The 23,308-nt window shown below is 39.9% G+C and overlaps 1 protein-coding gene across 1 annotated transcript in view; it reads left to right on the forward strand.

Annotated features, from left to right (window-relative positions):
• The window catches only part of VWA8 (von Willebrand factor A domain containing 8), a 376,045-nt gene that overhangs the window by 220,113 nt on the left and 132,624 nt on the right, over positions 1–23,308 (forward strand). The window contains exons 30-35 of the mRNA XM_018056795.1: positions 5,785–5,895; positions 6,803–6,867; positions 9,387–9,512; positions 11,014–11,123; positions 11,745–11,899; positions 18,504–18,699. Of these exons, the coding sequence (XP_017912284.1) occupies positions 5,785–5,895; positions 6,803–6,867; positions 9,387–9,512; positions 11,014–11,123; positions 11,745–11,899; positions 18,504–18,699 (763 nt within the window). The remainder of the gene's footprint in view (positions 1–5,784; positions 5,896–6,802; positions 6,868–9,386; positions 9,513–11,013; positions 11,124–11,744; positions 11,900–18,503; positions 18,700–23,308) is intronic.

The following is a 23,308-nucleotide window of genomic DNA, read 5'->3' on the forward strand; positions in this document are numbered from 1 at the left end:
CCCCAGTGAGTTGGGGCAGGACCATGGCGGAGGGTGGGGAGGCAGAGGTGCAGAGCCTTATGAATCATTCTACGGTTCTGCGCTGCGTGTGAGGAGAGGGGAAGGAGGTCTTAGAGGGCTTCAAGCAAAGGAGCAGCTAGATCCGACATATATTTTAGGGATTTGTAAATTCCTAGGGATTTCTCTAGCTCCTCTGTGGTGAATAGTCTACAGGTACGAAGGCAGAAGGAAGGAAACTAATTAAGAGATTTTTACAATGATCCAAGCAAGAGATCACCCAAGTTTGGAAGTCATCAGTAATGATGGATTCTGTATATATTCTCAAGGTGCGACTAACGGGATTTCCTTTCAGATCAGATACATGAAGTGACAGAGTAGAAACTAAGGTCAACTTTAAGATTTAAGGCTTGAGCAACGAAAAGGGTAGACCTGCCATGAACTGAGATGGGAAAGCCATTGATTTGGGAGGAAAAATTAGATGTGTGGTTCAATTCGAAATGCCTATAACAAAGCCAAGTAGATGATTCTGCTGTTTAATGGAGAACAGGAAGCATAAATTGGGAAGTCACTGGAGTATAAATGTTATTTAAATCATGAAACTGAAAGCAATGACTAAGGGAATGGAATGTGGGTAGAAAAGAGAAGTCTCAGCTCTAAGCCCTGGAACAATGAAATATGAAGAAATGGGGGAAAGAAGGAAGAATCAATCGACTAAGGGGAACTGAAGATGAGCATCCAGTGGTAGAGATGAACAAACCAGGGTGTGGCATTTCAGGAGCCAAGTGATGACCATCCCAAGGAGGAAGATCAATGATTAAATGCTGACAACGTGTCAAGGAAAAGACTACATACGTTATTCCACATTATTCTTCCATAGGCTCAGTGGCGTAGTTTTAGCAATATTTACACGTGAGGAAACTGAGGCTCACGGAGTTTAAATAACTTGCCCAGTAAACACATAGTAGAACAGAAGTTCAAGCCAAACTGGATTGACTCCACCAGAATTAAATTAGTTTTGTCCACTCACTGTAGAAAGGTGGGAGCAAGTAGTCTGAAAATTTTTTAAAGTTATTCGTCATAGGAAAATATTGAAAAAGTGCAATGTTTTTACTTGTTAAGTATTTTAAGGTACTATAAAGCATTACCCAGAACAGTGCTTTTAGGCTGTTTCTAATCAAGAATAAAACATATATATATATATATATATATATATCTCTTGAATAACATATCAGTGTTTCACCGAGTTAAGTAAGTCATCTTCAGCTTTAGGCTTTGCCTAAGTAATTACTGTTGAGGCAGTCCGAGCACAGGCTGGAAGAGAATTTCCAGACACAGAGCACTTCAGAAGGAGTGAGTTTGTTAAGGACAACAAGCAGACATAATGTGGGTGCTGCGAGCGCAGGGGGCCGGCCTCCTGACAGACCAGAGAGAGTCAGTTTTCGTGGGTTAACAACCAATTTTTATAGCCTCAGGACAAAGAAAATTCCTCCTGGACCGTTGGCCATAGGTGATTGCTTGGGGCGCTATAGGGTGCTTACTGGAGTGGGCATCTTTGCCTGATTGGGAGTCAGGAAGCTTGTCAGTGGTGACAGGAGCTTGTAGCAACAGTTGCAAAGGGGCTCAGTCAGCTTCGGAGGTGTCCTTGGTTCTGGGCTCTGCTTCTGTGGCCTTGGTGCATGGTCTTGCACGTGTGGCCTTGGGGCAGGACTCAACAATTATCATAAATTCTGAGTTAATCAGTTTTTTTTCTGGTTTTCTCAATTTTTTTTTCACTTTGCTTTCTCCTAGAAGCAGAATATACAAATGTCCAGCACTTGCTTAGAAAAGCTTGTGTCCATCCCATTGGAAAGGGTTTTACTTTGTAGAGTTCCAACAAAATATCAATGCCATTGAATTGATTTCTACAGCCAGAGGAAACTCTCATATAAAGCACATGATATCTTGGTGATTTTTGATTAAGTGAGCCGATCAAATTTAAATAGAAATCTGATTTTGGAGTATTTTTTCAAAAAATCTTGCCATATTTTCAACTGTCAGGCAAACTGTCAAATTTACAGATACCAATTCTAAAAGTATGAGATTTTCAGGTCCTCAGGAAGTAGTTTGTCTTCTCAAAAGATCCAATTATTTGGCAACATTGTGCATCAGTTTCCTGCTCATGTATAATGACTTTCATCAAAGACAGTGTGTTTTTTGTATAAACCCACAGTTCCCCTCCTTTCATTCTTGCAGGCTACCTGGCTTTCCCCGTTGACCGGTTTCAGCGATTCTCCGGGTTACCTCAATGCCCTGAGCAGACTCGCATGGCTTACCAGGATTTCTACCTGTCCTCTGTTTTATATTATGTCCCCACTAGAGTATTCAGTTCAGTTCAGTTCAGTTCAGAAGCCCTCCTTAATTCCAAATGAACAGCATGTAACTGTAAAATTTAACAAAGGATAAATAATTCTGATCTAATGAAAAAATGAGTGTGCTGCCTTCAGTTCCTTCTCCCCCATTCTGCCCTAGCCGAAAAGGGGGCTGAAATATTGTAAAGAAGTACTTCCATTAATTCATCTGTTCCTTGTCTTTATCGAGCTTGGCAACGGATGCATTTCGCTGGTTAGTTTAAGTTGTTCAAAAATTCCTTGCTAAAATAAACTCTTAAGTGAGGACAGGGAAACTTTGCCGTGCCTAAAAATAAAGCCTCCTCCCTGCCCCCTACCCCACCCCACCATGAGATTACTTATTACATCTGTACAGAGTTTAGAATTTCAGACTTTAGGACATGGAGGTCATCCAGAGGTTACTTTTCTCCCAGTCAAATACAAACATAATAAAATTGCTCACTCGCTTCTCCTCCCTGCCCCCCTGGAAGGAGTGCCAAAACCACAGTTACATGTACTCATGTGTGACGCAAAATTCTATTTTTAAACTCAGACAGAATATATCATTAGTCATTTACAGAAGGAAACCATTAACATCTAAAAGGATGGAGCAGCAGAACTCCTTCATGCTGCTTCAGTTGCTTCTAGAACCAATTCTAAATACAGAGGTGGCTGGAAACATATGTATGTATACATACACATATAAAGATATGTTTTCTGTTACTTAGAAAGATCTGGTTTTTCAGTTCACTTCGGAAGTACTAGACCCTAAAAAGGAAGAAAAATGCAAAACTGTACTCATTTTTGTGCGTAACCATATCTGTTTAATCATCTACTTATTCTTCTACTTAATCATATTTGGGATCAAACATTATTTTTAGGACTTTCTGTTGCTTATAAAAGTTAATATTATCCAAATTGCTTAAGTGCTAGTGATTTGTGCTAATGTTGTACATATTTATCACAAGAGAGATTTTCTTCTTTAAAAAATACTAACTCAAAAAAAGATTTAATCTAGAATAGAGACTAAAAAATTTTAACTTATTAGTACAACTTCTTAAGGAAAACTTTAAGGATTTTCCTTGAGATTTTTATCATATTCAAACTTTCAAATGCCAGGAATGGTGCTTCTTATATGATATATTGATTTAAAAAAAGAATATTACTAATGTACATTCTTTTTTTTAAAAAAATAAGCTTTTTATTTTGTATTAGGGTATAGTTGATTAACAAACAACGTTGTGATGGTTTCAGGTGAACAGTGAAGGGACTCAGCCATACATACACATGTATCCTTTCTCCCCCAAACCCCTCTCCCATCCAGGATACCATGTAACATTGAGCAGAGTTCCATGGTAACACACATCTGTAATGGAGAATTGCATTATACAGAATGATGCATTCTAAGTGTCTTTATAAGGAAAACTTTAAGCTGTGTCAGCTTGCTTAGAATTTTTTTAATATAGCCAATATTTGAAGTATATGGAATAAAGGAAACCAGTATAACTACTACTTTAATTCTTGAGCACTTCAGTAAAATTCGCTAGTAAAATAAATTGAAACCACACTATGAGGTCTCAGATTTTGCAAGTGAATCGTTATTTACATTTCCTTTTATTTCCTCTGTAATTAGATTATGTGATAAAGGGCAAAGGTAATGATTATTCATCCTTGTATTCTTCTTTCTTCTTTAAATATAAGTTGGATGGCATCACTGACTCAATGGACACGAGTTTGGGGAAACTCCCAGAGATAGCAGAGGACAGGAAAGCCTGGTGTGCTGCAGTCCATGGGGTTGCAAAAGTTGGACATAGTGATTGAACAACAACAACAAATAAATGTTATGAAAGAAATGAGCAGACTTTTCATATTTTGTTTATATTTTACAAAATATATAGTAATTCTCTGGATGCTTTGTGATTTTATTTTCCCCAAAGAAAGTTCTTTAAATGAAAAGTTCATAAGGGTTAGGATAACTGAAGGAGCCCCAGATTTTAATAAGACAAAACAAAATGAACCAAAATGAGAGGAAAAAGACAATTACTTAACAATGAGGCTTGACAAACAATTTGCTGGTGCCTTTTTGTAAACCTGTTAGTCTAACCTTCAGATGTCTTTAAATTTTAACTGAAAACCCAACTTCTTTACATTGCTTTAAAATATTCAACCTTTTCTGGCTTTGTAAATTTTAAGTTCTTATTTCATGTGTTTCTATTCACTTGTTTTAATGTCTAAGGTTAATTGTTTTTGGTTTTTTTTCTCTTGAACAACTCTTCCTAATTTCTGAGAGGTTATTACTTCATTTGCATAACTGTGATGAATGCTGCTGGAGCGATCTCTTGTCAGTATGTTATCACAGCACGAGTTCCCAAGCTCAGTGAATGACGAGATGAAGAAATACTCATTCCCAGCTTGGTTCTTGGGGTCCTTGATATTTTCTTGCTAATCCATCTTTATATCATGTACATATTTTCTGAGTTAAACCTGCATTTGTGAAAAGAATAAATAAGATTCAATTATGCACAGTATGGTGGTGTTCAGTTGCTAAGTTGTGTCTGACTCTTTATGATCCCATGGACTGCAGCACATCAGGCTTCCCAGTCCTTCACTGTCTCCCCGAGTTTGCTCAGACTCATGTCCATTGAGTCGATGATCCATCCAGCCATCTCATCCTCCATTGTCCCCGTCTCCTCCTGACTTCAGTCTTTCCCAGCATCAGGGTCTTTTCCAATGAGACTTCGCATCAGGTAGCCAAAGTATTGGAGCTTCAGCTTCAATATCAGTCCTTCCAAAAAATATTCAAGGTTGATTTCATTTAGGATTGACTAGTTTGATCTCCTTGCTGTCCAAAGGACTCTCAAGAGTCTTCTCCAGCACCATGATTCCTCAGGCCACACAACTAATAGCATAGCCCCTCTCATCATCAGACAATTGAATGCATAGTGTAAAAGAGTTTTTCAACATGCCTTTTTTTTTTTTTTGTAAATCACTTAAAATGTTTTAATTGGAAGATAATTGCTTCACAATGTTGTGTTGGTTTAACTGCACATTCTTTAAGTGTAATTTTTATAAAAGTAAACAGACTTTTAAAAATGATCAAATGACTTAATTTCCTCCTTAATACATAATAAAGCAGAGTCATGGTTAAACCTAGCCTATATTTACAAGGGGATGGTTTTAAGATAAAATCTTCAAAGAAGAAAGTCTGCCTTACATAATTAAAAATATCCTCATTAAACCATAGAAGTCTTTAAATTCTGTACTGTAGAAAATCACTTAGTGTTTTTATGGAGTCGTTTAAATATTTCAGTATTGTCATCTTACCTTTGGTTTATTTATTACTAAATACCCTTTATTTCCAGGCTGCCAAGAGACTGCTGCTTTAAAAAAAAAAAAAAGCTATTCTCTTTATTTCCAGAGCAATGTCATCCTGTTGCTGGATCCTACTAGCCAAGCCCTTCACCGTCTCATCCTACCTTCAGAAGAATTTACAATGAAGAAAACTTCCTGGTGGAACAAGGAGGAAGCTGTAAGGAATACCCAGCCTGCCCAGTAAATTGCCAAGGATTTTCTGTAGCTTTCTCACTGTAAACATGCATGCCTGCCCCTCCCTTGCAGCACCTTTTGTTTGCTATAATGCACAAAAGAATTCTCTTATTAGGCACTTGTGAATTTTAATATGATACAAGTAGGTAGACATAGGTACACGTATAAGTAAGTATCAGTGTTCTCTTTGGATCCATCACAGGAACATTTGAATGAATAGTCATAGGACATCATGAGCCATTTGAGTGTGATATTCAGAACAAATCCCTAATCATGCAGACACTTTAACCTGCTTTCCAGTTCTGTGTTTATACTTTGGATTTAAGTAATGAACCTATGAGTGCAACATCTGGTTGTATTTACAAGATAAATAAATATTTTAGCTTAATAAACTAGTAATTAAACATTTTGGCCAACCCCAGGGAGTCTATTCTGCCGTTCAGAAAAAGGTAATGGATATAAAACAAGACTTACCCTCTGCCCTGGACAACATAGCATGCTTATAGGTCTTAAAATGCCATGATAAAAAGAGAGATTTTAAATGTCATAAATAGATCCAAATCGAAGAAACAAAGTATTTCCTATGTATTCATGCTATGGTACAAACATCACAGTTAATCACCAGATAGCATGTTTATTTCTAACCAGCATTTGGCATTATTTTTTTAAATATTATCCTAAAAATGTTTTAGTACATAGTTCACAGTGAATTTTAAAATATATTTTAATGCATGTTACCGTAAGAGTCTTGGAACAGATGAAGAGGGGTAGCTTCTCAGAGAATTATATGTTTTACATATTGAACAACTTTATTTAAGGAAAAGCAGCTGAAGAGACGTGACTGCATCCAACACAGTTAATGTGAATATTTTGTTTTTTCTTGTCTTTAGGAAACTTACAAAATGTGTAAAGAGTTTTCACACAAAAACTGGCTAGTGTTCTACAAAGAAAAAGGGTGAGTTTTTTTCTGTAGAGGGTTTAAACTGGGATTCTTCTTCTGTCCATTCTCTTTCCTCCTTTAATTTTACTGTGTGCTAAGAGTTCCAAAGAATAGCAAGGCGGGATAAGAAAGCCTTCCTCAGTGATCAATCCAAAGAAATAGAGGAAAACAACAGAATGGGAAAGACTAGAGATCTCTTTTAGAAAATTAGAGATCCCAAGAGAACAGTTCATGCAAAGATGAGCTCAGTAAAGGACAGAAATGGTATGGACCTAACAGAAGCAGAAGATATTAAGAAGAGGTGGCAAGAATACACAGAAGAACTGTACAAAAAAGAGCTTCACAACCCAGATAATCACGATGGTGTGATCACTCACCTAGAGCCAGACATCCTGGAATGTGAAGTCAAGTGGGCCTTAGGAAGCATCACTACGAACAAAGCTAGTGGAGGTAATGAAATTCCAGTTGAGCTATTTGAAATCCTAAAAGATGATGCTGTGAAAGTGCTGCACTCAATATGCCAGCACATTTGGAAAACTCAGCAGTGGCCACAGGACTGGAAAAGGTCAGTTTTCATTCCAATTCCAAAGAAAGGCAATGCCAAAGAATGCTCAAACTACCACACAATTGCACTCATCTCACACACTAGGAAAGTAATGCTCAAAATTCTCCAAGCCAGGCTTCAGCAATACGTGAACTATGAACTTGCAGATGTTCAAGCTGGTTTTAGAAAAGGCAGAGGAACCAGAGATCAAATTGCCAACATCCGCTGGATCATGGAAAAAGCAAGAGAGTTCCAGAAAAACATCTATTTCTGCTTTATTGACTATGCCAAAGCCTTCGACTATGTGGATCACAATAAACTGTGGAAAATTCCGAAAGAGATGGGAATACCAGACCACCTAACCTGCCTCTTGAGAAATCTGTATGCAGGTCAGGAAGCAACAGTTAGAACTGGACATGGAACAACAGACTGGTTCCAAATCGGAAAAGGAGTCCGTCAAGGCTGTATATTGTCACCCTGCTTATTTAACTTATATGCAGAGTACATCATGAGAAACACTGGACTGGAAGAAGCACAAGCTGGAATCAAGATTGCCGGGAGAAATATCAATAACCTCAGATATGCAGATGACACCACCCTTATGGCAGAAAGTGAAGAGGAACTAAGCCTCTTGATGAAAGTGAAAGAGGAGAGTGAAAAAGTTGGCTTAAAGCTCAACATTCAGAAAACAAAGATCATGGCATCCGGTCCCATCACTTCATGGGAAATAGATGGGGAAACAGTGTAAACAGTGTCAGATTTTATTTTGGGGGGCTCCAGAATCACTGCAGATGGTGACTGCAGCCATGAAATTAAAAGACGCTTACTCCTTGGAAAGAAAGTTATGACCAACCTGGATAGCGTATTCAAAAGCAGAGACATTACTTTGCCAACAAAGGTCCATCTAGTCAAGGCTATGGTTTTTCCAGTGGTCATGTATGGATGTGAGAGTTGGACTGTGAAGAAAGCTGAGCACTGAAGAATTGATGCTTTTGAACTGTGGTGTTGGAGAAGACTCTTGAGAGACCCTTGGACTGCAAGGAGATCCAACCAGTTCATTCTGAAGATCAGTCCTGAGTGTTCATTGGAGGACTGATGTTGAAGCTGAAACTCTGATACTTTGGCCACCTGATGCAAAGAGCTGACTCATTGGAAAAGACTCTGATGCTGGGAGGGATTGAGGGCAGGAGGAGAAGGGGATGACAGAGGATGATATGGCTGGATGGCATCACCAAGTCGATGTATATCAGTTTGAGCAAACTCTGGGAGTTGGTAATGGCCATGGAGGCCTGGCTTGCTACGATTCATGGGGTCGCAAAGAGTCAGACACGACTGAGCGACTGAACTGAACTGAACTGAAGTTGCTTCAGTCGTGTCTGACCTTGTGTGACCCCATGTACCGTAACCCACCAGGCTCCTCTGTCCATGGGATTTCCCAGGAAAGAATACTGGAGGGGGTTGCCATTTCTTTCTCCAGGTGACCTTCCTGACCCAGGGATCGAACCTGAGTCTCTATGTCTCCTGCATTGGCAGCCAGGTGCTTTGCTCTGGCTTATTGGAAACTCATGTAACCAAGTTAGTATTATTTTATTCTAGAAGTACCTTATCCCACATTGCAGAACATTGAAAAACACACATAAAAAAACAGTGCTCATAATTACATACACAATCACTGTTAGCATAGTGGCTGTCACTTCCCATTTTTAGATCTTATGCAAGCCTTTACGTAGTTTAGTGTTTTATATCTCTATTTTCTCAATTAACATTTTTCCATGTTATCATCTAGTCTTAAAAATATTGTTTTTAGGGTTTTGTAATATATCATGTTTCCCAACCCAGGAATCGAACCCAGGTCTCCTGCACTGCAGACAGATTCCTTACCATCTGAGCCACCAGGGACACCCAATATATCATGATTATGCTATGGTTACTCAACCAATATCCTCACCTTTCCTTTCACAGAGTTTTCTTTTTCTTTTCTTTTTTTCAGGAACACCCTGGCTGTGCTGGATGTTCTAGAAGGACGAACTCACACCATCTCACTTCCCATCAACCTCCAGACGGTTTTTCTTGTAGCAGAAGACAAATGGCTTCTAGTGGAGAGTAAAACAAATCAGTGAGTAGATCTCCGCGGTACCTCATGGAGTGTGCTCAGTTTTCCAGCATCCTTATATATAGCTCTATCTGCTTGTGTCTGTGTTTTAACATTTCTGTATTTGGCAGGTGAAACTTTGAAGAAGAGGGGAGGGGAAATTTTAAATGTCACTTAAAGGTCACTTCATAGTTTAATTATAAAAGTTTGTTTCAGATGATGACCTTGAAATTAACAGTAAAAGCATAATGACTTTTACATTATTTTATATTTAGCCATCTTTCTTTGGGCTTTTTCCTATTAGCGCATTGAGCATTTCACTGTATTCTCTGTATTCTTGCCAGTACTTCAAAATAGATTTTCCGATCATCTTTTCTTCAAAGGGCCACACAGTCTCCATTCAAATGCCGTTGATTTTCGGAACTTCGCATTGCACCCCTGAGAAGCTTCTTCTTCGCTTCCTCTTGCCTGCTCCTACTTGGTTATCTTTATGTTTTGTGTTGCCTCCTCCACTGGACTGTACACTTCCTGATGAAAGGACTTTCTGTGCACTTGGCGTAACTAGGGTGCGCAGTAAGTCTTGAGTGCTCCCTCATGCATCACTTCTCCTGGCTCCGTGCAGACTTTCTGCTCCTCTGCTGACAGGCAGAAGTGTCCTGATGCAGAAGATTCCTGGCTATTTATACGTCCCTATTTTGGCAATTATACGAATAAATAAAGCAAGGGGATTGTAGCAGTGAGGGCTTCTGTCCCTTGTTGTTTAGTCAACTAAGTCGTGTCCAACTCTTTGTGACTCTAAGGACTGTATCTTGCCAGGCTCCTCTTTCCACGGGATTTCCCAGGCAAGAATGCTGGAGTGGGTTGCCATTTCCTTCTCCAAGGGATCTTCCTGTCCCAGGGCTTAAATCCTCGTCTCCTGCATTGCAGGCAGATGGTTACTGCTGAGCCACCAGAGAAGCCGGTACCTAGTCACAAATTTGAGGCCGGGTTCCCTCTTACTGGCTGATAAGTCATATTAATAGCAGGCTCCATGATGGTATGGAGTGTCTCTTTTGAGTTGGTTTCTTAATTTTCTTTTTTTTTTTGCTAGCCTTTCCTCTTACAGGAAGCGTTAGGTTTTCAGTTCACATTTATGACTGCATTGTTATTATGCACTCCTCTTTATACAGGCAAAAGCAGAATGGGGCAACAGCAGATGAGATGGTCAGATAGCATCACCGACTCAGGGGACATGAATCTGAGCAAACTTCAGGAGGTAGTGGAGGACAGAGGAGCCTGGCATTCTTCAGTCCGTGGGGTCAGAAAGAGTCGGACAAGACTTAGCCACTAAGCAACAGCAACAACTTTATACAGCGTTAAGAAGTTCTTTTTTAAATTCATGAAAAAACTCTGAAACTGGAAATTATACTCACAGTATGAAAAAAAGGCCCTGGGAGGGAAAAACTCTGAGTTTTCCTAGTCTGGTCTCACAGTTATGAGAAAAGGAAAGACTGTTCATTCACTTAGGTGTTTTGTTTGTTTACAGGAAGTATCTTTTAACTACACCTGCACACATAGAATCTAAGGACAGCGGGGTTTGCCAGTTGTATGTGTTGAGAGAGGAGCTTCCCAGCCCAGGGTTTGGAGTCACGCAAGGCAAGTGCTGTGCCCTGTGTGTTTGTGGCTGTGCAGGTGCCTCTTGATTACACACGCTCCTCTAGGATCGTTTCAATACAGTCGTATCAGCATGTGTTACCTTTATACAGAAGAGGAAACTTAGTCACTGCCCTAGAAACAGGAAGGAAGAATCCATCATCTTTTAAGTTCCGTCTTTGCATATTTTTGACAAGTCAGAATGTTTATATATATGTAGGTTCCAAGTCTATTTTAGGACTGCATCATTTCTTTTTAACACAGAACATCAGAATTTCTACTTTATTCATCACAGATTTTGGGGGTGGTGTGAAAAGCACTTAAGGAAAAAAAAAGTCTAAAATAGACCATTGCTAACAAACCAGGTCAGTTTTACCTCTTTCTGCAGTACTGTTAGTATTAATCTTGATTACTAATAAAAATTTGAATTCTGTGAATGAGAAGATACCAAGATGTGAAAACTGAGTCTTCTCAGACAAAACGCCATGAGTGTAATTGAAAGCATTTTCCCTTTTTTAATTTATGCTTTTCTGTTTGAGTTGGTGAGAATGAAATCTTGCAAAAATTAATTCCTGGAGCAGTTTAGGGGCATATGGTGTTTAATGTTTCTCTGATACTTTTCAGAAACAGACCGCAGCATACCTCATACAATTTCAAGTGATCAACTGTCATCTGAAAATCTGAGTTTAGCTGTGGGACAAAAGATTGCCTCTCCAAACCGAATTCTCTCAGATAGGAATAGTTATGCTACAATTGTTGTTGGTTTCCCAGATCTCATGGTAAGCTTTAATTTTTTAAATTATTGAATAACTACTTCTTCCCCTCACTTTGGCCTAAGCTTTATAAACCTATTTGAGGGTAATTAAAAGTGTAATGATTTTTTGGTAAGCATTTCAGATCAACATTCATTTTCAAGACCAGTCATTTAAAAATGCATTCTGTATGGGTTCATTGCTTTTTAAAAATTAACATTTCAAGTGTAGTGCAACTATATAATTTAGTAAAGAAAAACTAATATTCTTCATACATGAGAGTTCATGGGGCAGATATATACGTAACCTACTGACAGTCACTTTATATCCTGTCAAGAGGGACAATTTGAGACTAACGAGATAACATTTCTTCTAGAACTTTTAAGGGGAAATATGTTGAACCTCATTACTCATTACTGTAGATGAAATTTTTCAACACTCATGAATACCATTCGCTTTCCACTGAGCTTTGCTCTGACTTATATCTTTGCAGCATCCAGCTTATACTATAACGCTGGTAGTCTCAATTTAATTTGCTTTTCAATGGATCCTTCTGCTATTATTTATTATTATCTGTAAAGAAGGGGCTGTTTGTAGTCGACTTCAAGTAAAACAGGCACCATCTTCCCCTGAAGGAAATGTGAGAAGATAAAATAGAAAGGTTATTTCAGTCCAAGTTGCCATCTAATAGCCTTAGATATAGCTTTGTGTGTTTGATTAAATATTTAATTTTCATAATTTTCTTTGTAGCTTTTAGGCAGAGTGATAGAATCACTTAAAGATAAAATACTGGCTCTGCTTAATAGTACACCAGTCTCGCGTATCTCAAAATTTTAATGTGATTAATGGATGATGAGTACTTCAGGGTTTAAGACTTTTGAAATCCAAAACCCAGTGGATAATATGTGGCTTAGGACTTTGCCATATGTCTGCCTAATTATCAAGCAAAAAACATTTGTTGTGGATTATATAACTGAAAATGAAACATGCTGTTGGAATACAGCAGGCTTGATTAAATGAAGAGCTGTGTTTAATATGCTTGCTACAAATGCTTGCTGGGGTCAGTAGAGAAAATACTGGATCTGCTTTTCTGAAGGTGGAACTGTTTTAAAAAATTGATCTTTTGATTGAAGAAATTGACATAGAAATATAATGTCACTGCAAAAAGGTAAGAAAGCTGAGTATAAGGTAATGTTTGTATTGACCCTCTAGAAATCCTTTGTAGATTATAGGCTAGAAAGTCAAGTCGCTCAGTCCTGTCCGACTCTTTGTGACCGCGTAGACTGTAGCCCACCAGGCTCCTCCACCCATGGCGTTCTCCAGGCAAGAATGCTAGAGTGGGTTGCCATTTCCTTATCCAGGGGATCTTCCTGACCCAGGGATCAAACCCACGTCTCCTGCATTGCGGGCAGACGCTTTAACTCTGAGCCACCAGGGAAGGCTAGAGACCTTGTTAAATTAAAAGCTCTATTCCCTGTATTTAGTACCCACCGTATAGGAGATGTTCATGAATTTTTGTTTAATGAAGGATTAGAGTCAGTTAGACAACCTTTCAGCCTTTTATGAGAGCAGTCATATTTTTGAGACCCCAATACAAGCCAGGCATTGCACTGTTCTAAACCCTTTCATACATGATCATTAATTTTTATAACAATTCCACAAGTTTTATGGATGAAACAATAAAAACAGAGAGGATCTATTCCCCCAGGCCACAAAGATATTGAGTAAGGAAGCTGTGATTTGAGCTCAAGAATGACTGGCCTTCAAACTCATGTCTTTTTATACCACAGTATCTTTCTGCCTTTATGTGATTTTCATTTGATTCCTCATAAAACTATCAACAAAAGGGTATGTCGTCTCTCATTAGCGTTTTACAGCATTATCAGAGGCACCTGAATTCTTGTAAACTTCTTATAATTTTCTTATCCTACTACCAAATGGCCACAAAAATCTTTAGCAAGTGTCTTAGTGAATCCTTAAAAGTGAAATGTTAAAAGCATTCCTTTTAATATCAAGAGTAAGACAAGGATACCCATTACCACCACTTCTACTCAACATTGAGCATCTTAGACATGATCCATTAAAAAATTTTAATAAATTGAATTTCATCAAAATTAAAAGCTTCCACTCTGTAAAAAGACTCTGTGAGGAGAATTAAAAAATGATCTACAGGCTGGGAGAAAATATTGGCAAATCACATATCCAGCAAAGGACTGTTATCCAAAATACATAAAGATTTCTTAAAACTCAAGAGTGACAAAACAAATAATCTAGTATAAAAAATGAGCAAAGGGAGGACCTGTGTGAGGTGTCAGAGGTCAGAGCCTGAGCAGGTGAAAAAGATATCCGTAGTGGGGGAGGGAGGGATAACTGGTGATGGGAGTCAGGTCCTGCCAGGATGAAGATGGCATCACCATGAAGGGGCAGGCTGGTGTGGAATGCGGGGGGCCCAGTAAGGTGAAGACTTCATTGATGCATGAATGTAGCTCAGTGCAGGCTATAAGGACCAAGCAGAGTGCGGGGGGGCATTTGCCTGAAAGAGGAAGTTAGTGGTGGAGATAGGAGCTAACTATGTTAAACATAATGAAGTCTAGGTTTCTCACTGTTTGAGAAGGGAGTTACCGATGTAGCAGGAAAGAAAACTAGAATGAATCCTGTAGTGGTTGGTTAGGAACTGGATGTATCTGAGTGGACTCATGGTTTTCAATATATTTAAGTAGATATAAAAATAAAATTGGAGGTAAATATATATTTTTTCAAATGGGCAAAAGACTTGAACAGACTCTTTACTACAGAGGATAAGTGGATGGTAATTGAGTATATAAAAAGATGTTCACTAGTCATTAGGGAAATGCAAATTAAAACCATGGTGAGATAGTACTACTACCCTACTGCCTATTAGAATAGCTAAAATTAAAAAAAAAATTAATACCCACAATACCAAGTACCAAGTATTATGCATAAGAAAGTCCCACTAACTCAGTGGTTAATTAGTCCCACTAAGCCAGTGATAAAGAATCCACCTGCTGATGCAGGAGACGCTGGAAATGCGAGTTGGATCCCTGAGTTGGGAAGATACCCTGGAGAAGGAAATAGCAACCCACTCCAGTATTCTTGCCTGGAGAGTCTGTGGACAGAGGAGCCTGGTGGGCTACAGTCTGTGGGTTCGCAAAGAGTCAGACATCACTGAGGGACTAAGTGCCAGGATATACCAAGTACTGACAAGGATGCAGTGCAAATCAACTCTCACAGTTTTATGGAAGAGAAAGGGCAAACAGTAAGGCCTTTCCAGAGAAGAGCCAGAATAAAAGGCAGAGGCACTTGCCCTACTGAATTTCAAGGCTTATTATAAAACCTCAGTAACTAAGTAGTATTGGCCATAGGAGTAGGAAAATATACAGTGGACCAGAATGCAAAGCCTAGACGTAGATGGATCCATACACAAATGGAACTGATTTCCCATACAGTGCTCATCAGTGGGCAAAGGCTAATGATATTTGGACAGTTACTCTCCATGGGCAAAAAAGGATGAGCATGGAGCACAACCTCATACCACTTACAAAAGTATTTCCTTAGGCATTAAGGAATTAAAAGTGAAAGGGAAAACCTCAAAATGTTTAGCAAATGCATAGGAGAATATCTTTTAGAGTAGATAAGGATAAATATATGGTAAAAAACTTAAACTAAAGCAAGAGGGACTTGCCTGGTGGTCCAGTGATTAAGAATCCGCCTTGCAATGTAGTGGATGAGGGTTCAAGCCTTGGTCGGGGAATTAAGATCCCACATGCCGTGGAGCTATTGAGCCCATGAGCTCTTGAGCCTGTGTACAACTTGAGCGTCCTTTCACTGCAGCAGAGGATCCTGAGTGGGACAATAAGACCTGACAAAGCCAAATGAATAGATACATTTTGAAAAAAATTAAGTAAAGCAAGAGAAAAAAATAATAAAAAAATTCCAGGAGAGTTAATGTCTAGGAGAGATGAAAGAGACATGATTGGGAAGGGGGCCTCCAAGGGGCTTGAAAAATACTGATAATACTATTCCTTATGCCAGTTAGTAGATGCACTCAGCATTTTCCATTTAAAATAGTTATTTATTTACTTGTAGTTATTTAAATTAACTATACTGTTGTGCCAAAGTGACAAATAGTGACAAAAAGATTCAAGACATTAGATCTGACAGAGTGCCTGAAGAACTATGGATGGAGGTTCAGGACATTGTACATGAGGCAGTGATCAAGACCATCCCCAAGAAAAAGAAATGCAAAAAGGCAAAAGGGCTGTCTGAGGAGGCCTTACAAAAAGCTCAGAAAAGAAGAGAAGCAAAACACAAAGGAGAAAAGGAAAGAGATACCATCTGAATGCAGAGTTTCAAAGAATAGCAAGGAGAGATAAGAAAGCCTTCCTCAGTGATCAATCCAAAGAAATAGAGGAAAACAATAGAATGGGAAAGACTAGAGATCTCTTCAAGAAAATTAGAGATACCAAGGGAACATTTCATGGAAAGATGGGCACAATAAAGGACAGAAATGGTATGGACCTAGTAGAAGCAGGAGATATTAAGAGGTGGCAAGAAAACACAGAAGAACTATACAAAAAAGATCTTCATGACCCAGATAACTATGATGATGTGATCACTCACCTAGAGCCAGACATCCTGGAATACGAAGTCAAGTGGGACTTCCTTCAAAAGCATCGCTACGAACAAAGCTAGTGGAGGTGATGGAATTGCAGTTGAGCTATTTCAAATCCTCAAATATGATGCTGTGAAAGTGCTGCACTCAATATGCCAGCAAATTTGGAAAACTCAGCAGTGGCCACAGGACGGGAAAAGGTCAGTTTTCATTCCAATCCCTAGAAAGGCAATCCCAAAGAATGTTCAAACTACCACACAGTTGCACTCATCTCACACGCTAGCAAAATCATGCTCAAAATTATCCAAGCCAGGCTTCAGCAATACGTGAACCGTGAACTTCCAGATGTTCAAGCTAGATTTAGAAAAGGCAGAGGAATCAGAGATCAAATTGCCAACATCTGTTGGTTCATTGAAAAAGTGACAGAGTTCCAGGAAAACATCTACTTCTGCTTTATTGACTATACCACAGTTTGATCACAACAAACTGGAAAATTCTGCAAGAGATGGGAATACCAGACCACCTTACCTGCCTCCTGAGAAATCTGTATGCAGGTCAAGAAACAAGAGTAAAAACTGGACATGGAACAACAGACTGGTTCCAAATTGGGAAAGAAGTACATCAAGGCCGAGTATTGTCACCCTGCTTATTTAACTTATATGCAGAATTACATCATGAGGAATGCCGGGCTGGATAAAGCACAAGCTGGAATCAAGATTGCTGGGAGAAACATCAATAACCTCAGATACGCAGATGACACCACCCTTATGGCAGAAAGCAAAAAAGAACTAAAGAGCCTTGTGATGAAAGTGAAAGAGGAGAGTGAAAAAGTTGGCTTAATACTCAACATTCAAAAAACTAAGATCATCGCATCCAGTCCCATCACTTCATGGCAAATAGATAGGGAAACAATGGAAACAGTGAGAGACTTTAGTTTTCTGGGCTCCAAAATCACTGCAGATGTTGACTGCAGACATGAAATTAAAAGACGTTTGGTCCTTGGAAGAAAAGTTGTGACCAACCTAGACAGCATATTAAAAAGCAGAGACATCCTTTGCCAACAAAGGTCCATCTATTCAAGGCTATGGTTTTTCCAGTGGTCATGTATGGATGTAAGAGTTGGACTGTGAAGAAAGCTGAGCACCGAAGAACTGATGCTTTTGAACTGTGGTGTTGGAGAAGACTCTTGAGAGTCCCTTGGACAACTGCAAGGAGATCCAACCAGTCAATCCTAAAGGAAATCAGTCCTAAATATTCATTGGAAAGACTGATGCTGAAGCTGAAACTCCAATACTTTGGCTACCTGATGCGAAGAATTGACTCACTGGAGAAGACCCTGATGCTGGGAAAGATTGAAGGCAGGAGGAGAAGGGGACGACAGAGGATGAGATGGTTGGATGGCATCACTGACTTGATGAACATGAATTGAAGCAACTCCAGGAGCTGGTGATGGACAGGGAGGCCTGGCGTGCTGCAGTCCATGGGGTCGCAACTAAGCAACTGGACTGCACTGATGCTGTTGTGCTGAGTCCCTTCGGTCGTGTCCGACTCTGCGACCTTATAGACTGTAGCCCCCCCAGGCTCCTCTTGCCTGGGATTCTCCAGGCAAGAATACTGAGGTGGGTTGTCATGCCCTCTCCCTGGTAATCTTCCTGACCTATGGATAGAATCCAAGTCTCTTATGTTGCCTGCATTGTCAGGCAGCAGCTTTACCACTAAGGCCACCTGGGAAGCCCAACTATACTCTTATATTCCCTCGTTTTAGTTATAATTCATTTCAAAATAAAAAATATGTTGTATACGTTACACTTGTCTGAAAATTATGATTATCAATAAAGGAACTATCTTCTGCATTAAGAAAGGTTAAAGAATAATTTGATTTTCTTATGTTTGTGAAATATAAGTTTTCCACTGGCATCTGTTTAAAGGACTGCACTGTAAAAGTTGTGAGTGTAGTTTATAGCACTTCAGTACTTGAATCTCTCTTTGTCCTTTTAGTCACCTAGTGAAGTTTATTCCTGGAAAAGGCCATCATCTTTGAGTAAATCAAGAGTCACTGATTCAACTTTCTATGGAGGAAAGAAGAAAAGTGGAACTGCAAAACAGAGCAATTGTGTAACTCTTTTGGATACTAATCAGATAGTCAGGATTTTACCCCCAGGAGAAGTCCCTCTAAAAGACATCTACCCTAAAGGTAAGAGATTTAACAATTCCTAATTTATCACGTTAGTCAAAGGTAGGTTGGTTTTGATAGGAACATTTAATTTATCATTATCTTTCTATACTAAAGAATAATCTAAGAGTTTAGTAGCTAAAAGGCTTAATGTGCTCAGAACGTTTACACTGAAGTTGTTACAGCGCATGACTGTACCCTCTGCTGTTGGAACTCATTGGCACTGCAGTCTATGCGGTAGCCTTACTTAGACCGTGTTTTCACAGAGACTTGAAAGTTATTAGAACATAAGGTGTAGAAAGGTGGTGCTAGTGGTGAGGAGCGCATCTGCCAGTGCAGGAGACAGGAGAGGCGCGGGTTGGATCCCTGGGTCTGGAAGATCGCCTGGAGGAGGGCTTCAGTATTCTTGCCTGGAGAATCCCATGGACAGAGGAGCCTGGCGGGCTGCAGAGCATAGGGGTGAAAAGAGTCAGACACGACTGAAGTGTCTGAGCACGCACACACAAGGCATAGAGTATAGGGCCTGACTTTTGCATGAAACTCCTGTGACTTAAGGCCAGTCTTCTTCACTTCCCAGTGCTCTCAAAGTCAGCCTACTTTTCTTACTGCATAACATGTGCCAGCTCCTGCACTGGTCAGTTTCCCTTGTAGAAATTCATTTGATCTTCAAAGTCCTGTTCTTTGTACTTTCAAATTTGTATGCCGAGAAGCTGATACAGAGAGGTGACATAACTTGCTGAGGGTCACCCCATCGGTGGGCAGCAGAGCCCAGAGTTGCACCAGCGTCTTCCAACCCAAGGCCATAGCTGGTCTCACTGAACGACGCTGGCTTTCACTGTGAAGGATAGTCATGAATATGGTTGACCATCGAGCCGCTGACTTTCATTTGCATCCTAGTGGCAGTAATATGCTGTCCTGTGTTTACATTCATTGTATTAGTGTGAATTTCATAAATATAACACTAAGCCTGCTGTGATAATCCATCTATTACTGGGTTCAAAAAGTCCTGGTTCGGTGATAATGATACAATTAGTTCTTTCCAAATAAATTGCTGTTTCCTTAGAATGTTTTTTTATTAATGCACTGACAATTGCTGTTCAGTGCAGTAGGAATATTCACAAGGTGATCTATAAACACAAAGGAGAGGCTTACAACCCAAGCTCGTGATTCTGAGCTGATTCTTGAAAGATGAATGAGAGGGAATCAATGAAGCACTTGTGCCTGAAAGAGAGACGTCCACACGAAAATGCAGAGGCATGACAGAGCACCACAGGAATGACAAGAAATTCTATACCAAAATTCAGTGCAGCTCATCACCCAGAAACCTGGGGATCAGCCCTGATACTTCTCCCTCATCCTCCACATTTATTCCATCATCAGTTGCCATCTCTTTTTGATACAACCTTTAAAGTGAAAGTCACTCAGTCGTGTCTGACCCTTTCGACCCCATGGACTATATACAGTCCATGGAATTCTCCAGGCCTGAACACTGGAGTGGGTAGCCTTTCCCTTCTCCAGAGGATTTCCCCAAACCAGGGATTGAACCCAGGTCTCCCGCATTGCACACAGATTCTTTACTGGCTGAGCCACCAGGTAAGCTGATCTGATATCCAGCCCCTTCATCTACAGTTCTGTTGCCAACATCCAGTATCACCACCATTTTGCACTGTAACACTGCAGTAGCCTGATGACCAAATTCCCTCTTCCTTCTTCCCTTGCTCCCCCCCCCATTCCCCACACATCAAACAAAGTGTTGTTTTTAAAGTATTTTATTATTCTCATTTGTTCTTATTAAGGTCCAGTTTCAGTTCAGTCAGTTCAGTCGCTCAGTCGTGTCTGACTCCTTGCGACCCCATGGACTGCAGCACGCCAGGCCTCCCTGTCCATTACCAACTCCCGGAGCTTGCTCAAACTCATGTCCATTGAGTCGGTGATGCCATCCAACCATCTCATCCTCTATCGTCCCCTTCTTCTCCTGCCTTCAATCTTTCCCAGCATCAGGGTCTTTTCCAGTGAGTCAGGTCTTCGCATCAGGTGGCCAAAGTATTGGAGTTTCAGCTTCAGCATCAGTCCTTCCAGTGAATATTCAGGGTTGATTTCCTTTAGGATGGACTGGCTTGATCTTGTTGTCCAAGGGACTCTCAAGAGTCTTCTCCAACACTATAGTTCAAAAGCATCAATTCTTCGGCACTCAGCTTTCTTTATAGTCCAACTCTCACATCCACACATGACCACTGGAAAAACCATAGCCTTGACTAGATGGACCTTTGTTGACAAAGTAATGTCTCTGCTTTTTAATATGCTGTCTATGTTGGTCATAACTTTCTTTCCAAGGAGTAAATGTCTTAATTTCATGGCTGCAGTCACCATCTGCAGTGATTTTGGGGCCCAAAAAAATAAAGTCTGACACTGTTTCCACTGTTTCCCCATCTATTTCCCATGAAGTGATGGGACTGGATGCCATGATTTTAGTTTTATGAATGTTGAGCTTTAAGCCAACTTTTTCACTCTCTTCTTTCACTTTCATCAAGAGGCTCTTTAATTCTTCTTCACTTTCTGCCATATGCTGTCTAGGTTGGTCATAGCTTTTCTTCTAAGGAAGAAGCATCTTTTAATTTCATGTCTGCAGTCAACATCTGCAGTGATTTTGGAGCCCAAGAAAATAAAGTCTCTCACTCTTTCCATTGTTTCCCCATCTGTCTGCCATGAAGTGATGGGACCAGATGCCATGATCTTAGTTTTCTGAATCTTGAGTATTAAGCCAACTTTTTCACTCTCCTCTTTAACTTTTATCAAGAGGCTCTTTAGTTCTTTTTTGCTTTCTGCCATAAAGGTGGTGTCATCTGTGTATCTGAGGTTATTGATGTTTCTCCCGGCAATCTTGATTCCAGCTTGTGCTTCATCCAGCCCAGAGTTTCTAATCATGTACTCTGGGTATAAGTTAAATAAGCAGGGTGGCAATATACAGCCTTGATATACTGTACTCCCCCTCCCAATTTGGAAGCAGTCTGTTGTTCCATGTCCAGTTCTAACTCTTGCTTCTTGACCTGCATACAGATTTCTCAGGAGGCAGGTAAGGTGGTCTGGTATTCCATCTCTTGAAGAATTTTCCACAGTTTGTTGTGATCAAACTGTGGCATAGTTGATAAAGCAGAAGTAAACGTTTTTCTGGAACTCTGTTGCTTTTTTGATGATCCGATACATTTTGGCAATTTGATCTCTGGTTCCTCTGCCTTTTCTAAAACCAGCTTGAACATCACATACTGTTGAGGCCTGGCTTGGAGAATTTTGAGCATGACTTTGCTAGCGTGTGAGATGAGTGCAACTGAACATTCTTTGGCATTGCTTTTCTTTGGGATTGGAATGAAAACTGACCTTTTTCAGTCCTATGGCCACTGCTGAGGTTTCCAAATTTGTGGGCATATTGAATGCAGCACTTTCACAGCATCATCTTTTAGGATTTGAAATAGCTCAACTGCAATACCATCACCTCCACTAGCTTTATTCGTAGTGATGCTTCCTAAGGCCCACTTGACTTCACATTCCAGGATGTCTGGCTCTAGGTGAGTGATCACACCATCGTGGTTATCTGGGTCATGAAGATCTTTTTGTATAGTTCTTCTGTGTATTCTTGCCACCTCTTCTTAATATCTTCTGCTTCTGTTAGGCCCATACCATTTCTGTCCTTTATTGTGCCTATCTTTGCATGAAATGTTCCCTTGGTGTCTCTAATTTTCTTGAAAAGATCTCTAGTCTTTCCCATTCTATTGTTTTCCTCTATTTCTTGCATTGATTGTTGAGGAAGGCTTTCTTATCTCTCCTTGCTCTTCTTTGAAACTCTGCATTCAAATGACCATATCTTTCCTTTTCTCCTTTGCTTTTCGCTTCTCTTCTTGTCTCAGCTTTTTTTTTTCCTCTCCCACCTTTCTGTAAGGCCTCCTCAGACAGCCATTTTGCCTTTTTGCATTTCCTTTTCATAGGAATGGTCTTGATCCCTGCCTCCTGTACAGTGTTACATACCTCCATCCATAGTTCATCAGGCACTCTGTCTATCAGATCTCATCCTTTAAATCTATTTCTCACTTCCACTGTATAGTTATAAGGGGTTTGATTTAGGTCATACCTGAAAGATCTAATGGTTTTCCCTACTTTCTTCAATTTAAGTGTGTATTTAGCAATAACGAGTACGTGATCGAGCCACAGTCAGCTCCCAGTCTTGTTTTTGCTGACTGTATAGAGCTTCTCCATCTTTGGTTGTGAAGAATATAATCAGTCTGATTTTGGTGTTGACCATCTGGTGCTGTAAGATCCAGTTTACAGACAGTGAAATTCACTGTTTTGGTGTATAGTGCTGTGAGCTTCACAAACACAGCCAGTTGTGTAGCCGTCACCATAACTGACAGTGAACAGCTCCATCTCCCCAAACCTCCCCTATGCCACTCTGCCATTAAGCCCTACCCCCAGCCCCTCACTGATCTGGTTTTCTGCCCTTATGCACTTGTATTTTTCAGAATGTCACATAGATGGAATCACACAGTATGTGGCACTTCGAGTCTGGTTTCTTTCACTCAATATTATATGTTTGCAAATCATTTATGTTGTGTGTACCAGTTGTTTGCTCCTTTTTATT

This window comes from Capra hircus, chromosome 12 (assembly GCF_001704415.2).
Source record: "Capra hircus breed San Clemente chromosome 12, ASM170441v1, whole genome shotgun sequence".
Lineage (NCBI taxonomy): Eukaryota > Metazoa > Chordata > Mammalia > Artiodactyla > Bovidae > Capra > Capra hircus.